Source organism: Notothenia rossii, assembly GCF_949606895.1.
Source record: "Notothenia rossii genome assembly, chromosome: 1".
NCBI classification, from domain to species: Eukaryota; Metazoa; Chordata; class Actinopteri; order Perciformes; family Nototheniidae; genus Notothenia; species Notothenia rossii.
Window position 1 is genome coordinate 80,573,898 of NC_136912.1, and position 16,141 is coordinate 80,590,038.

At 38.7% G+C, this 16,141-nt stretch overlaps 1 protein-coding gene across 2 annotated transcripts; it reads right to left on the reverse strand.

Annotated features, from left to right (window-relative positions):
- Window positions 1–111: 111 nt before the first annotated feature.
- gipc3 (GIPC PDZ domain containing family, member 3) lies at window positions 112–16,072 on the reverse strand. 2 transcript variants are annotated; one of them, XM_079653449.1, is made up of 6 exons: window positions 12,643–16,072; window positions 9,568–9,753; window positions 9,274–9,454; window positions 3,428–3,537; window positions 2,626–2,704; window positions 112–1,644 (listed from the first exon to the last, which is right to left on the reverse strand). In XM_079653449.1, exons 1-6 carry the CDS (start codon window positions 12,934–12,936, stop codon window positions 1,493–1,495), a joined length of 1,002 nt encoding a protein of 333 aa, XP_079509575.1. In that variant the 5' UTR covers window positions 12,937–16,072; the 3' UTR covers window positions 112–1,492. The 2 variants fall into 2 exon arrangements, with proteins under 2 accessions (XP_079509575.1, XP_079509574.1); XM_079653448.1 differs by having other exon boundaries at window positions 2,626–2,707; window positions 12,643–16,059.
- Between the last annotated feature and the right edge of the window lie 69 nt (window positions 16,073–16,141).

Here is a 16,141-nt window from a genome sequence, read left to right on the forward strand (position 1 = left end):
TTCTGTTAAAACACAGGCTTGATAACTTATTTTGAATATTTTTACAATTTAAACATGTGAAGTCTGCCATGCATTTTAATGTCTCAATAGAAAGATGCAATCATAAACAAAGTGGTGAAACAAAACCAGACAAGTGCAGATTTAGTTGAACAAGTTTAACCTAAATAAATAGTTAAGACCAACTGCATTTCAGCGTTTACTTACCTGCATTTAAATAATATGACATTATACCTTCATATTGTTTGTTGAGTGAGAAAACATATAATTGTCCAAATCTAAGATGTAATTTGATGCCTCAATGCGGTGAGAGTATACATTGAAACAAAGTCAAGTATAAAGACTGTCATAAACTGGTCAAGCATTTACATTACTTGAAACAAAGAGTTTCCTGTGAACTCATAGCAAAAGTGGGAAGCAAGTTAATATGTGATACAATGTTATTTTATCATGAGCATAATGACCTTTATACATACAGATTTTAGGCAAAATAATGCATGTAAATGCATGACACATGCATCAGCAAACGTTATTTGAGGTTGTTTTGGAAATGTTTGTACATTATGGGCATGGTTCCTGTGTGAGATCACAATTTGGGTAAGTTTCTTGAAATTAGTGTTATTTGCGAATTCAAATTCAGATCAGTCAATATAAATGAGATTATTACAAATATGATATCTTTCTGCAATGGGGCCACTTGTTAATTTAAAAAGCCTGAAACAGAAACCAATTCCTGATAAATATAATGGTAACCTGGTGCAATGATAGTACAAGTTATAAATCCTGCACAAAGATCATAGCTGGATTTGATTGTTAATAATTGAAAAGCTGTAATACATTCTGACTTTCCAATGACGCAAAGATGTATCGTTGTTTGTCTCCTGTTTTCCCCACTGGGTTTCATCAAAGGAGAACTATTTATTGTAGTGAACTTCCTTATCTAACTTCCTTGATTCCCAGATGTCCGGCTGATTGGCCTCTGTTATGAAGTTGTGTTTCCTGACGTGTTGTGGACTTGAATGACTCTTTACATAATGTTTTATGCATGTACGAGAAAGGGAGCCCCCAAAACATGTTTTTAACTTTTGTCTTTAATCAGAATTAGAATAAGATTGTATTTTTGTAGACCTACAATTTACAACTTATTTTCTGAACAAGATCATCAGCTAAATTCCAAAACCATACAAGGTTATTTCAATATTTGAGTCACTCTATACAAATGTATTTAAAAACGATACTGAAAGATTTTTCTAAACCTATAACATTAATAGCGATGATCTGCTTTTGGGCAAATTATAGTAATTTTACTGTTCAAAGGGGAAATGGTTGAATAAATTGCAGTCACTGACATGGTTTCAAAGAAAGTGATTAAAAATTAAAGAGTACAAATTATTTTCGCAGTTGGATACACCCCATCTATCTGTGCATATATTTGGGTTGTAATGTTCTCATGTGCCTCTCCCTCTATCATGTGAATATACAGTATGGTAAATGTCTACATCTTGCCATTCTTGACATCTCTGATAGCTCCCCATACATCAAACAAAAACACATCAGGGAAAGCAAAATCTCCCAGAACTGAGTCCAAGGCCTCTGCAAAATCGTCGGGGTTATTCTTGTCTCTGCCCGCTTCCACGATGGTGGTTGCTGCAGAAAAGAAGGGACAGGACAGATGTGATTCAAGATGAGGGTTTGTATTATAGCCAGTTCCTTTGTGCCTGAAAGTGAAAGGGTGGCTTGGATCCCCCAGTGATGCATAAAACTTGATGTAGTTTCATTAGGTCAACAATAGACATTTGCAAGCAATCTTGTCTTGCCTCGCTACACACACATCCTGAGCATAAATCCCTTTTTTTCTCACCATTATTTTAAAATGAACCATGACATTCCAACAATATTTGGATGAAAATATTCAACCAAACAATTTCTGTTGGATTAATTATTGGATCAGGAAAACAGGAAGAATATCAGATTAGCCCCATGAGCCTTTAAAAAAAAAAAAGTTCTTCCAAAGACCCTTAACAAGGAGATGGCTTTCTCCTTTTGTGATCTTCTGTAGGAATTAAAGTAAATAGCACCTAACTGATGCTGAAAATAATTTTTCATCTCTATGCACTATTGTTATTGAATTAAAAAAAAAATGTAAGGCTTCCTCAGCAGGTGGAGTTTGCTCAATCAAGGAAGAAACGATACGCATGACCTCTCAATGCAAACCGACCTGACTGAGTTCAAATATTACTCTCGTATAACTATCGTTATTATTTACACCTCAACAAAACACTGAATGCTGGTAATGCAGGTATAACATGTTAATGGAAACTGAAGTGCTCAAAAAAAGGCAAGTAATGCAATATCTCCCTGGTGGTACAGTTAATTATTACAGTTTATTTGTGGTGAGTATAAATTCTCAGGAGGAATTTTCCTTTCAGGACCTGGCCTGAAGTGTGCTGGTCCTGGTCTATCTCAGCATGCCGGAGAACAAGTGGGTTTGCCAGTTTTTTTACAACCCTAAGAAACAGTCCATAGTATCCCCACTCACTCCTGGATGTGTGAACATCCAATGGCTCACATCCTTACATCTAAACATGGATTTAAAGGTGATTTATATTTAAAGGAGACAGGCGTTACCCAGCTCCAGGTCTCTGATGCCCATGTAGCTCTCCAGCAGATCGTCCACTTTCTTGGTGGCCCGTTCTTCAAACTCATTCTGCTGGCAGATGGAACAGGAAAATACAGAGGTGTTAGTGAAAAATGTGCAGGGCTTGTACTCCAAATATGGACAAGCATATCTTCCACTACCAAAACGTGTATGAGCCAAGCATATATTGGCCTGTTGTTTATAACTTGTCTTTATGTTAAATAAATATATGAACGTTAATAGTTGAAATTGAGTATTGCTGGTAAGTGTTCACTGCGGTCAAATGTTCTATTTTTTTTTTTTTTCCTTTTTGTAAACATTTTCCCCCTAAAATACGTTTTTCTAAGTGTTATTGTGGATTCCCTTCAGAGTTTGATGTAATGTGAAGCATCCTACATTGAAGTTTTGGAAGTGGGAATAATTTGGTGTACAAAGGTCACTTCCGGCAAGCTAAGAAAGAGAGACATTGTTTAATGCAGAATAATGTGTGACTGTGCTTGTGACCAAGGTCAACTCGGGCATTCATCTCAGGTCCTTTCAGTTCTATAGTGTCCCATTGGAATATGTTAGCAAGACTCAGCATAGCCAAACATTTCAATCAGATCATGTTTAAGATAAAGAAAGATCAGCTGTAGAATAATTTAACAAAATATTGTTTAATTATCTACAAAACGTCTGTGTTTGTGTGTGTTTGCGTATTTACGTACTGTATACCATATGTGTACACATGTCACTAACAGAGTACATCAGGAAGTAACACAGTCATTGTTGAGCAGAGTGTATGAAACTCACCACTTCCTGAACTGTTGCAGACCCCTTTGAGCGAAGACGCAGTGTCTCCCTCCCGTTCACCATCTTTCCTTCGGTCGATTTTGGAGCTCTTGTCCTCATTCCAATCATGTCTAACCACAAACACAAAAACAGGATGTTAATCAATTTAAAAAGACCGTTATTATGAAGTTTAGTCAGTTCCTGCAGGTGTCCCTCACATATTGAGTATTATTTTTTCAGAATTTCCAAAGAAACTGAGGTTTTGTCAGAAACCTAAACAAACGTTATTTTTCCAGAGAACTACCAATGTGAATCATGGATTTCCAAATATTTCCATCTCCAACTGTCTGTGTTAACAATGACATTTCTGACTGTGAACGAGATTCTGAGATCCCATTATCATATATGTATCCAAACACCTGCGATACTGATCGCATACCCATCAATATTAACTTCATGCTGTAAGCATTAAGTTCAGAGCACCGCCACACAGCCGCAAATATACCTTAAGTAAATTTGAGCAAATGCCCCCCAGGGTCTGCGTGAAAATGCACATCTGTTTTCATAATGTCACATCAGTTTACAAAAGGGAATTAAACCCTTTCCTGAGGGATGTCAAGGGTCAGCATCAACTACTGTATGTCACACACGCTAACAGTGTATGGGAATAATACTCAGCAATCACATTTTCCAAAACAGACATGGAATAGTATATAACCTTCAGTAAATCAAATTATCTCATTAGTGTACAATAGTTACATCAGACCCAAAATGTTCACATAATGCTACATAACTCCATTTGAATTGTTACAAAAAAGGACAATAGATGGAAAGGGCCAGTGCTGTGGAACTCAGGGTTGTAATTAGTATAATACATTACATTACATTAAATGTTACTTGTTAGACGCTTTTATCCAAAGTGATTTCCATACTCAATACTGTGGGCAATCCCCACAGGAGCAATTTTGGGGTGAAGTGAACCTGTGCTCCCCGGATCCCAACACCAAGGCTCTATCCACTGTGCCACATGCCTCCCCCACTAATACACTATTTAAACATCAAATCTAATCTGTTGTACACAGATTTAGCAGTCAGCCATTGTGTGTGTGTTTCTATTATAAAGAGATGTATTAACAGCCATGACAATTGTGCCTGGCAGTTTTATACAGGGAAATGGGGGATGTGTTTCTGCTCTGCTCCTCATTTAAACCTACTCCTTTTTCAATGAAAGGACCGTTTACTGTTGCTCCCCAAAACAGGTTGTGGTTTGATAATAATAAGTACACACTTAAAGATGTTTACCAAATGGTTTACATGTGGTTTGTGTTTAGCCTTTTTTTACCTTAAACACAGGAGCTCACAAAACAAAACTTATACGTTGAAATGGTTGAGTTTGTTTGTTATGTTGTCCCACAGTCGAAGCCAGTTCTTATAACATGAGTTTGCCTGGTGACAATACACTAAGAGCTGTCGATTGTTAACAGGAAATTAGCCCTATGACCATGGATTTAGTATCCGGTGAGATAATATGTGAGGTTGATGAAAACTGAACTTCAACCTAATCTGCTACATCCACTCTGGAAAGGGGACTTCCTTTGTTCCTCTCAATGTTCTAACCAGATGTAATACATAGACCACTTATTATACTTTTGACAGGTGAAACATTTGTTGGAAAGGAAAAGGGATAGGCTGCCTTCATTGTAGGGAGACTCTTCAGGAAGATTAGTAAGTGATGCTTATTAGTAAGTGATGCGATGAAAAATGTGATTGATAATAAAAACATATTTCAGTAACCTTGATATACTGCATTACTATTTTTTGTCACTATTGCCAAAATACTTAAATGTCTCTTAATAGGAGCAGAATTTACCAATATACATTCTATGTTTTGTTTCTGTGTCTTGGTCAGGGGTCTGAAAATAAAAATCCTACCTCACTGAGCCATAGTTTTTCCTGCAGAGACACACAAGATAATTTAGGCTGAGACTTAAGAACAAGACTGGTCAACTAATGTTATCTGTTAATTAACTACATTTCCTGGCTCATTGGCAGAGAGCCAGTCATCACTAAACGGTTCCTGTTTCCTCTTCATGTATGGCTAATGGCTATGGGATATGGGGAAAGTACAGAAGAATGCTGAAATCCACCAATCACTCGGGCTAGCTAAGAGTGGTTGTGGGACTCAGCGTCGCAGGGACAGTGCGATCATAATATCCTGGGGCAGCTTTTTGCTTTGATATCAATTCCAGTTTCATTAATCAATGCCAACACAAACTTCCGGTTCCCACATGTTGAAAGCTATAGCAATATTAGGAAGAACAGACATTTTTATTTTCCCTTTTGAATTCACTTTTGGTTCAGGTCACATGTCATGGCCATTTCCACTGGTCATAATTCCCTTGTTGAGGAATACTAAAATACTGTGCAATTTTCCAAACTCACATTGGTTTCGCATACAGCATCTCTGTAAAGTATGTGTATTCACTCTCTGTCCTAAACGGCTCGTTGGAGCTCTTGCACGCCGCTGTGTGGATGCTTTAGGTAACATTAAGCTGTCTTGTCTGCTGTAACAATGTAAATGTATCCCCTGTGGGACTAATAAAGGTATTCTGATTCTGATCACAAAAACCAAGCAAATACTATGCTGCGTTCATGGAGCTACGTAGAAGTGGGGAAGGACAACGCTTGATTGCGGATACGTGATTTCAGATTCTAGCACAGCTTATTGCTCTTATACCTTGATTGTTGCCAACTACGATGCTCAACAGCTCGCTTAACGGAACTTTTATGCTGGTATCAGTTTTGTTTACCACCAATCACGGGACTGTTGTGTATAGAAAGTGTGTAGTATTTCTTGCACTGCCTAACATCCATGAAGGCATCATGACAGAGGGAGGGCTGTCACTCAGGGTGCCAAACTACTCTTTGGTAAGCCCCGCCCCCCGAAGCAATATCAGGGTCAAAAGTCTGAAAGTGAAAAAAAAAGATCTGAAAGCGAAAAAAAAGATCTGAAAGTGAAAAACGATCTGAAGGCGAAAAAAAGATTGAAACCTGAAAAAAAAAGATCTGAAACTGAAAAAGTAATTGTTTTGAATCTGAAAATGTAAAATCTGAAACTGAAAAAGTATTCAAATATCAAAATATGTACAAAAGTGAAATATAAAAATAAATATTTTATTAAAAAAAATTGCTGAACTGAATCAAAATAATATTCAACCTGAAAAATTATTTCAAATAGTTTTTTTTGTTTTGAATACAACATTGTATTTTTCAAAGTTCAGGATGAAAACTTGTACTTTCAAATAAATTGTATTTTTTTGAATGATCAAAACTTATGACCCTGAAATAGCTCCATAGTTTACATGCATAAAAACCTTCATAACCAGGACTGCACAAAACTGGTGCACAGGTGCGCATGCGCTCCTCCGACATAAAAAGAGCACCGGGTCATTTGAAAAAAGGCGCATTTGCTACCAACCATAGACTATATATATAAACCAAAGAGAGAGAAGAGAGAGAGAAAGATATATGTGAGTTGCATATGAACTCAGGGCCGGCCCACAGCACTGGCTAGATGTTCGCCTAGGGCGCCAGATCTGGGGAGGCGCTGTGCTGGCAGTTCTGGGAGGGAAAAAAACATTTTTGACCGTTGGTGCTCATCCTCATTTTCGGCCTTGATGTAACAATATTCATAATTAAGTAAATGTAACACCCTTTTCACCCCGTTTACACGTTTCATTTGCCCTGTACGATGGGCGCTGTAAGGCCCATTCCCAAACCGCCCCCTACACGCTACCCCTACACCCTACCCCTCCGTTTGCGGAGGGTCCGCCATTTTGAGGGCTGTTCCAAAGCAACGAGTGTGGAGCGGTGTGGAGGGGGAGTGGGCTATCAAGCCCTCAAACAGCGAGTCTGCAGCGGTGCTGACTTGAGACCGGTCTCTAACTGACCGGAGTCCGCTGTGTGTGTCCGTCAGGAAACAAGCTGTTTACAAGTAGTTCCAGCAAACATCCACTGATAAATTACGATGTTAACAACCTCATGATAACCTTATGTTTTTAACTTAGGATCATACCTGTGTTTAATCTGGAAAAAGGTAAATGTGTGCATTTTATTATAAAGTTGTGTATATTTACAGACCGTTGCAAAAACTAAGAAGCTTATAAACATCAGGTTTAAAACTAAAAGAGCTTTGAAACACAATGAAAGATGTTTGGAGTTTTATTTGAGTTATTCATCTAAACTTTTTGTCTAAGAGATGCTGATTGGAAATCGTTGTTACATACAGTTACGGCATGTCCTGTTTCTGCCGGAGAGAGGGTAGGCCGTCCCAAAGCTTGCCGCTGTATTTACTCCCTCCATCTGACAGGAGGGTGCCTCGTTGAGCTGCGAGTGTGGCTACAGACGGAGTTCACCCCGCCACGGAGGGGTAGGGTCGAGGGAGTGGTTTGGGATTGGGCCTTAGTGATGAAAATGGGGGATACTTGGCTTATCTGGCGCCCGGAGCTCACAGCCAAAATGCGAGTGAGCGAGGGAGAGAGGGAGGGTGCACCGCCTCCGGCGTTGTTGTTATTAGAATCTGGTGCTAGCTGCGGATATAAGAAGAAGATGTGTCTATAGACTCTACAATAATGTGGAGGGAGAGTCCTCTCCAGTCAGACTGAGAGGCTGATAACTACAGCTCAGTGAGGTAAAGGACTCTGAGTGTTTAGATAGTTAACTTTAGTCTAAGTTCAAACGGTTTGGTCAGAATTTATGTAAACACATATTTCCAAGTCACTCCTTTATAATTATTGGGATAAACAGGTTTGAAATAATTTCAATGTATACTATAGGACAGTAACCAAAAATATCCTTTTAAGACTGCAGAGATTTAAAAAAATGCATAAATAAATAAATGTTAAGGTAAAATAAGGTATGAATGAACAACACAAATAAAATAATTTACATTCATTTCTTATTGGCTATGGTAGGTTATTGGTTATGTTCACATGCTTATTTGATTACATCCACTTGTCTAAGATGACAGTAGAGACTTTCGACCCAAAAACAGTTGTTGACTTGTGGATGCAAGCAGCTAATGGCAGACTCAACCAGAGAGAAAGTAGTAGGCCTACATCATCACCATGTCTGACAGAGAGGAAGACAGTGAGGAGAGCAGTCAGGAGAACAGTCAGGAGTGTATGATGACAGCTTGTAGGATTACTGGTCGTGCTAATGTTGTCTTGTGTTCACCTCTGCATGTGTGTTCTGTGTTCACCTCTGCATGTGTGTTCAGTGCCGTGTCTGGCAAATAAAGTCAAGACCCCCTCAAAAGTTACGGTTTATTTCATTTTAAGGATGAGCACCAAGCAACATCTCCAGGTGCTCCTTTGAGAACCAGGACAAAAAAGTTATGTGCACCCCTGTTCATAACACACAAGGGGACGGGTAATAACCGGGAAAAGCATGACATGTGTCCTTTTTAATAACTCAGCCCATATGTTTTTTTCTTAACCAGGAATAGATTTTTACTGTGGAATGAAAGTGATTACCACGTCCTGGATTCATGGGAAATAGAAAATGTGCAAACACTTTCACTGAGTATTAATTTGGTGCAGACCTTTTGTCAACTAATGCGGTACCACCAATACCCAGACATGCTGGACATGTGAGCATTGTCTTACTCTAGATATGTTGAAATAATTTGTTTATCAGAATAACATTGCAAACAAAGCAGAAATGTACTACAAAGTGAACCCCAACTGTAAATAATAGAAGATTTGCTTTCAACCACTGATTTATGAGGGCATGTTTATAAATGCTAATCTTCATCTGTTCTACATATGACAGTAAAGCCTGGCCACATGGAAATATTTTCCACTCACCAAAGGCCTTCTTGGGCCCCACCAGGCGGAGAGTAAAGGGTATGCCTCTCGGTTGCTCTTTTAGCATCTTAGCCACCTCGTAGTGTCGACAGCCTACAATGCTCTGGTCATTGATGGCCTCGATGTGGTCTCCAACGCAGACTGTTTTCAGCTGGTCTATGGTGCTGCCTTCCTTTATCCTCTGAAAGAAACAGATTGGAATGTTTGCCATGTGTCTCACATTAGATTATCAGTTTGAAGCCTTTTGCACATTTGTGGCAGGGCTCAGACAGTTTAGCTCTTCCACTCGTTCACCTTGATGAATGCATATCCAGCTCCGTTGTCTGTGATAGTAAGACCCAATGCGTCTTCTGTCTTTGTCACCTCCACCTCCTTGGTCTCCCCTCTGACGTGAGCGAAGATGAAGTCTTCCAATCCGATCTGGCCTCCCAGTAGTTTCTGCATGTCCACTTTATGGGAGTTGAGGGTGCAGAAAAGGATCTAGAGGTAGAAATAGAACAGTACAACTGTAGAATAACAATTGTTTTCAATTGAGTTTTCTCTGTTCTATTTATAAATATTAATAACATTAAAACATACCTTTTACCATTTTAAAGTGCTACCCTGAATCCGTAATGACTTTAAATTAATCCATTAGTAAAAGCTATTAACTCTTTTTATTCAGTTCCATTTCCCAAGGAATTAAAAAAAAATCTTTTGGTGAAAACGTGTGTTGTTGTTAAATTATGGTTTGATCCTCCCTAGCAAGTAACTTTTTATGAAATGAATGACATATGTTTTGCAAAACATAACAAATATGCTTCCTTTACAATACAAGTGGTGGTTATAGTTCCTGTGGTGTTCCTGTAACATTCACTGGTGTTTCATTTTCTTCCTCCTGTTAATGGAGCCAAACATCATTCCTTTAGCTGTGCTGTATCAGAATGAAACAGCAGAGGGCAGTAGAGACAACAATTTGCCATTGTGGCCATTTTGTTAGGAGCTGTGTGAAAAAGCATTGTGAGTGTTTATATATTTTAAGATGAGATGGTTGAGTCAGTCAAAGCACATAAACACATTTTTCTGATAGTTTTATCGATAGTGCTTAAATCATTGTTGTAATGTGTGTAGTGTCTCAAAAAATTATGATAATAAGAGAATAAACACTTAAGCTAAAGACATTTTTCTTCTAAAACATGACATTTTAATACATCTCAAGATCACACTATTAGATACCAGACATGTTTGAGATGAAATGTCATTTAAAGAAAAGCTTTTTACATTTGTATAGCTGTATTGAACTTGTACATTTCTAATATCATGTCTTCAAACTCTTGAAATAAAAATGTCTTACTGTACAGTTTATTTATAGTTTGGAACTGTAATTGCCTTTGGTGGGATTTGCAAAAAAAAAGCTATTTCAAAACAAAGCCTTCTGAAATCTGAGGTTAGAGTTTAAGTTTGACTTAATAATCCAAGCCGGAAAATTCAAGATAACCTATATGAACTGTTATCTCTTTTGTAGCAGTTCCTGTTAGTTAGCCTATTGCCCACACTATTTTCCCAGGTAGAACATTCAGATTACATTCCAAGGACTTCTTTGCCGTCAAACTGTGTTGTAACATTACGCTTTATGCAATTCAGTACAGGAGTTCAAGGGAACTGCTATACATCTCACTATCACCGACTAATTGCTTGTTATTTCCCATAGAAAGTCTTGTATCTTGAATTCTGACTGTAGTTCAAGGTCTTGTAGATACACAGGACGCTAAATCAACAAATATTTAAATAATGCCCGTCAAAACCATTTGTTTAAGAATAACCAATGTAGATTGTAAAACAAAGCATGCAAGACCAAAAAAGGTGTGTACATTAATCATTTAGATGTCTGGTTTATTTGTAAACTGTTTTTTGTCTGACATTTTCTGACATGAAAGATTTATTTTAACTATTATTATTATTATTATTATGTATTTGTTTCAGTTTTATGCTCTACTAATAATCGATCAAAACATGATATAAACTTCTTATTTTTTCAGAATTGCTGGAGATTATCCCAGCATACACTTTGCAAAGTTGACCCTGGACTGGTTGCCAAGAATCCACATGTTTACATGTAAAGGAAGATAAACACAATAACAGGGAATGAGAGTTGTATGCTAAGTGTTTAAACTGAACATGTAATATCAGAAGAGGAGTAAAAGTGACAGATATGTTTTGTAAGTCTGCTTATTTGATGTGGTTTGATTACCTTGGTAAGTGAACATGGGTTGTTCATTAACATGTAGCGTGCAGGCATAAACCTTGTGTTACACAAAGAAAACAGCCTTCACAAGACATAATCACAGCTGGTAGCTGCCTGATAAGATCTTTAACGTTAGCTATGAAATGTACTGTATATTGGTCTACATCCCTTTATCTCCAGTCATTTAAGTCCAACAGGCAAGGATACATTGAAAGGAAAACCTTCATAGTGGCCTTCAAACACGCTACTGATAAGTATTAGATAAGGCCAATGTTGAATATTTGTTGCTCTGTCACCACAACATACTGTACTGGAGAACCATGCAGGCCACTGTTATTCTTAACAAAAAGGTAACACTATTTAAATGCAATCCTTGTAGTTTGGAATTGAACTGCACAAATAACGTAAATGAGAGTTCAGTAAACCAATTTCTACTCACAAAACGTGCACAGGCACAAGACAGACTATCAGTTTAAGTGCTTTGACAGTCTTTACTCAACTATTTATTTCCTCCTATGCAAACTTTGATACATTTATGGCATCTTTTTCCAGTTCATCTGGAAAAAAAGGCCTGTAGTAAAAACGAACAAATGAAGCCATTGATAATTCATTCTGTGAAATGGGCCTGTGACGGCCTTGGGCTTGTGGACAGCCCTGACATCAAAACAGTTTAGTGACTAGACCTCTCCTCAAGGGTTCTGGCCTTGTGAGCAGCTGCCTGCTGTAACCTGACTGCAAACCACACATTTGATCCCCTACCCTGCTATTACTTAACTGTTTAGTCCTATACCATTTTGGAAATCAGATTTACTTGTTATGTTGTATTTGTGGTATTTTGTGACTACATAACATTATCCAGTTAATATTTGTTTCCGTTATTGATCCTGGTCAAGGCGCACACAAGTACAAAGTCTGGCCGACAAAAGTTAGGTTTAAATGGTCTTCGATAGTGCATCATGGAAAACAGCCTAGAATGGGAACCTAACTATTTGCGGCTGGCCTATCAGACCAGAAAGGAAAAGAGAAATAACACCATCAAACTCCAAAAAACACCATCAGTATTTGTATCTTGATCATTTCTCAAAACACTGGAAATGTCACTTATTAGCCTAATCATAACATGCATGGCAGAATTAGTTTGGTACCTCTGAGGGGGAGATGTGGAACACTTCAGCGATCTTGGCGTAGAGCTCTTTTACGTTGGTGAATCCGTGGATGCGGCCTGTGGGACTCCCATGAGCCAGCTGGGTGTGGAAAATCAGCCTCGGTCTCGGGTATTCTGGTGGCCCTGGTGGTGGTGGTGAAGGCGGAGGAAGTGGAGGGGCTGTGGGCTCCGCACTCCCCTGATTATGGCTCTGGTTCTGGGCCTTCTGCTCCTCCATTGGCTCTGCCACTGCTGCCTTGGAGTCCTGAGGGCTCATAGCCTCCCCGTTCTGCATCGGGCCACGGCTCAGGTAGGGTCCTCCTCTGGGAGCCCCGGTGCTACACTGCTCTGGGAAAGAGAGACTCTGGCCTTTTCCCCTGCTTAGCAGACCAACCACCCAACCAAATAGCCACCCAGTGCTTTGGGGTGAAGAGCGCAGATGAATAAGTGATAAGTGTAGCCTGGTAACAATAGCTGGAAGAGGACAGCCAGCCCTGCTGGGCAGAAACCCAACACCCTTTGAGTTGAGGACTGCATGTGTTACACCTGAGCCTCTGGCAGATCACGCATAGAGAACAGAACAAAAAACACATTAGGTAAAGGTTTCTTCATAGACACAACACAGTTAGAACTCTAATCCCCCATATCAGTCTGGGAGGAAGACATACATGATCCTGAATATGCGAACATCGCTTTGAAGCGTGAAAATGCCAAGCATATGCAAAACGATTTCCAAAGTGGGCAGCTTGGAGATGGCAACAGACAAAGTCCCAGTGTAACAGGTAAGATGATATCATTGGGTATGGAGCAAGGTGCTCCCCCCTTTGCTGGCCTCTTAAATGAAATTGGCTGTTGCTGGGGTGAATCCTTGGTGATGCTCTGACCTATTTGACCCCACTGACAGCCCACAGATACAGAGGATGACAGTTACAGCCGCTAAACACATGTTTAATTCATCTGGGTAATTCGTGCTTCTGGCAAGGTTTTTAAATATCAGTTTTCAACCCGAATGTACGAAAATGTGTGTACACGTGACAGCCCTTTAATTAAATAAATAATACTAAAAGTTGTTGTTAAACTTGTAGAAACGATGATATACTTTATAAATAAAAGATATATATTGAAACATATTACTTAATTTGCCTGGTAAAGTTTTTTTTTACAAATAATCTTTTTCATATTGGATAAACACTGAAAGGTTATAAACAACATATTTCTATTTTCACACATTTTCTCATGTGATGCATTAATCAATTGCAAACCAAAGATGCTGTCATGCATGGACACGGAAAGCTATCTACTTCTCTATCAGATCGGGAAATTCCACAAAAATCCCATTTTTAAATGTCAGCTGGGAATGTCTAAATTACCTTTAAACAAAAGATTCTTTCAGGCTGAATGGCACTGCAAAAGAGGTTTGAGATGCAGAAGTAGTCGACTGATTTCAGGACTGTAGCCCAGGACTCTACTGGACTCTTTCCTTTAGAGCTGTACTGATCTTTAGGACTATATTGATCCAGGACTACACTGATCCATGGCTGTACTAATTCAGGACTGTACTGGTCCATCAGTAAATGCCTACCATGTTTACATTATTTATAATATTAAGACAAACATGTAAATTCCATTTATTGTATAGTAAAGGGCTCAAGCCTTTTATGTATCTGTTTTACTGCTTCATAAGCATTCTTTTCCACCTGTGCTGTAACGTGCATGGCTGCAGCTGTTTGTGCGTCACAGCCTTGTTTTTTCCAGGCCAAGGTGTCGTCAGCCTCTGAAGGTCAGAGTGTTTAGATCATCCGCTGATACTAATGATCTTCCTAACAAATCATACATTTTCAAACAGAAACCAGGCAGACCGCTAAGTGAAGGACATCTCCTTTTATTTTATTGCAGAAAGATGACGTAGCATCAATTAGTCACATCAGTGATAACTGACCAACTTGTTTCCCAAGATGTGTAATTGGAAGCACAAGTTCCAATATTTGTTGGAAACTATTTGCTTAACAAGATAAGACCTCTCTTTTAAAGTTGTCAATATCAAAAAGTGGCTATTGCACAATTCCAAAGGACTTTCATCCACCTTAAATAAAGTTAATTGATATTCACAGACAAACAAATCAATCAAAAGGTTTATTTAGCTCACAATTGTCTCTGAAAGCCTTATTTTTTTCTAGTAAAAAAGGTGTACCATTTTTCTTAAGGTATATTTGCAGCCACTGATTCAGTACAGGTTAAGGCAAAGCCTTTTTTGCTCATTTTCAAACTCAGCTCTGATTATGCAAGTAAAATGTAAATGTTATATAACAGATTAGGAACTTAACATCAGCCTGCCAAAGCCTTAAGTACTCTGCAGTGGGTATGTATTACGTTACGGAGAAGTACAAGAGAAAGTATTAAGACTTCAAATATGCTTCCCCTGTTTGCAAAAGCATATTTCAATGACGCCCTTCTTATGTGACTTTTCTCTCATTGACTCTGAATAGATGGTGTGCAATTAACAAATATTGACGACATCAAGAGTGATTTATTCAGGGCTAATGACTCAGATGTGTGGTTTTATGCGACTTAAAGCATTTATAGTGAAATATACAAATGTTTCTTATATTTTATTTCCTTAAACCTTTATGGTTTCCTTGATACACGATTTTCATCCAGCAGTGTTGGTCTAGTGTGCTGAATGTGGTTTTACATCAAATTGATATCTGACTGACTGACGCACAGTGCCTCTTTACAAGACAGCGCCTCAAGGTTTTGATATAGTGCATCCTTCATATTCCAAAACGAATGACCTCAAACCAATTGACACACTGTGATGCTGGGGCTTTTTGTGAGTCCTGGGTCTTTGCGTAGTTCCCCACGTTGCCCAATTATCTATCCAGCTTTCTCACTGATGAATCACACACAAGAGGGTGTTATTTACATTTGATCTACACCCCCTTACTGCGTCACATCCTTCTTTTTGAAGCGTGATTTCTTCCTCTCTATCGGCTTTGTTTAATGGAGAGGGAGATGGAAGGGGAGACCGTGGGCTTGGCGGTGTAGGCCAGATTGTGTGAGTGGGTGGGTGGTGTGTTTGGTGTGTCATGATGTGATACACTGCCTCTTCTGTTTGTGGTGGTGTGATGGCGCCTGAGCTGCCTGGTCATAAAAAAGGACGTTTAGATGATAAGATTTGAGTGCATTTCCCTGAACGCCTCCTGATAATGATTGGCTTTTACATGTATTCAAGGTCTCCATCAATAGAGTGGTGATATACTCTTGATACCTCAGTACTATTCACTATGACTTCTTATAATGCTGTTACTTATTTTCGTTCCATGGCTGTGAATGTATTTTATTTTATTTAATGTTACTGCACTAATCTTGTTTTTGGCTTTTTCTTCACCATATCTTTGCTGGAACAGAGTAAATTACCTTTCTGTGGGACAAATAAAGAATTTCTTCTGAAAGCTGTGTTGTAATAAGACTGAACTGTGTTGCACCGATTGTAAGGATGT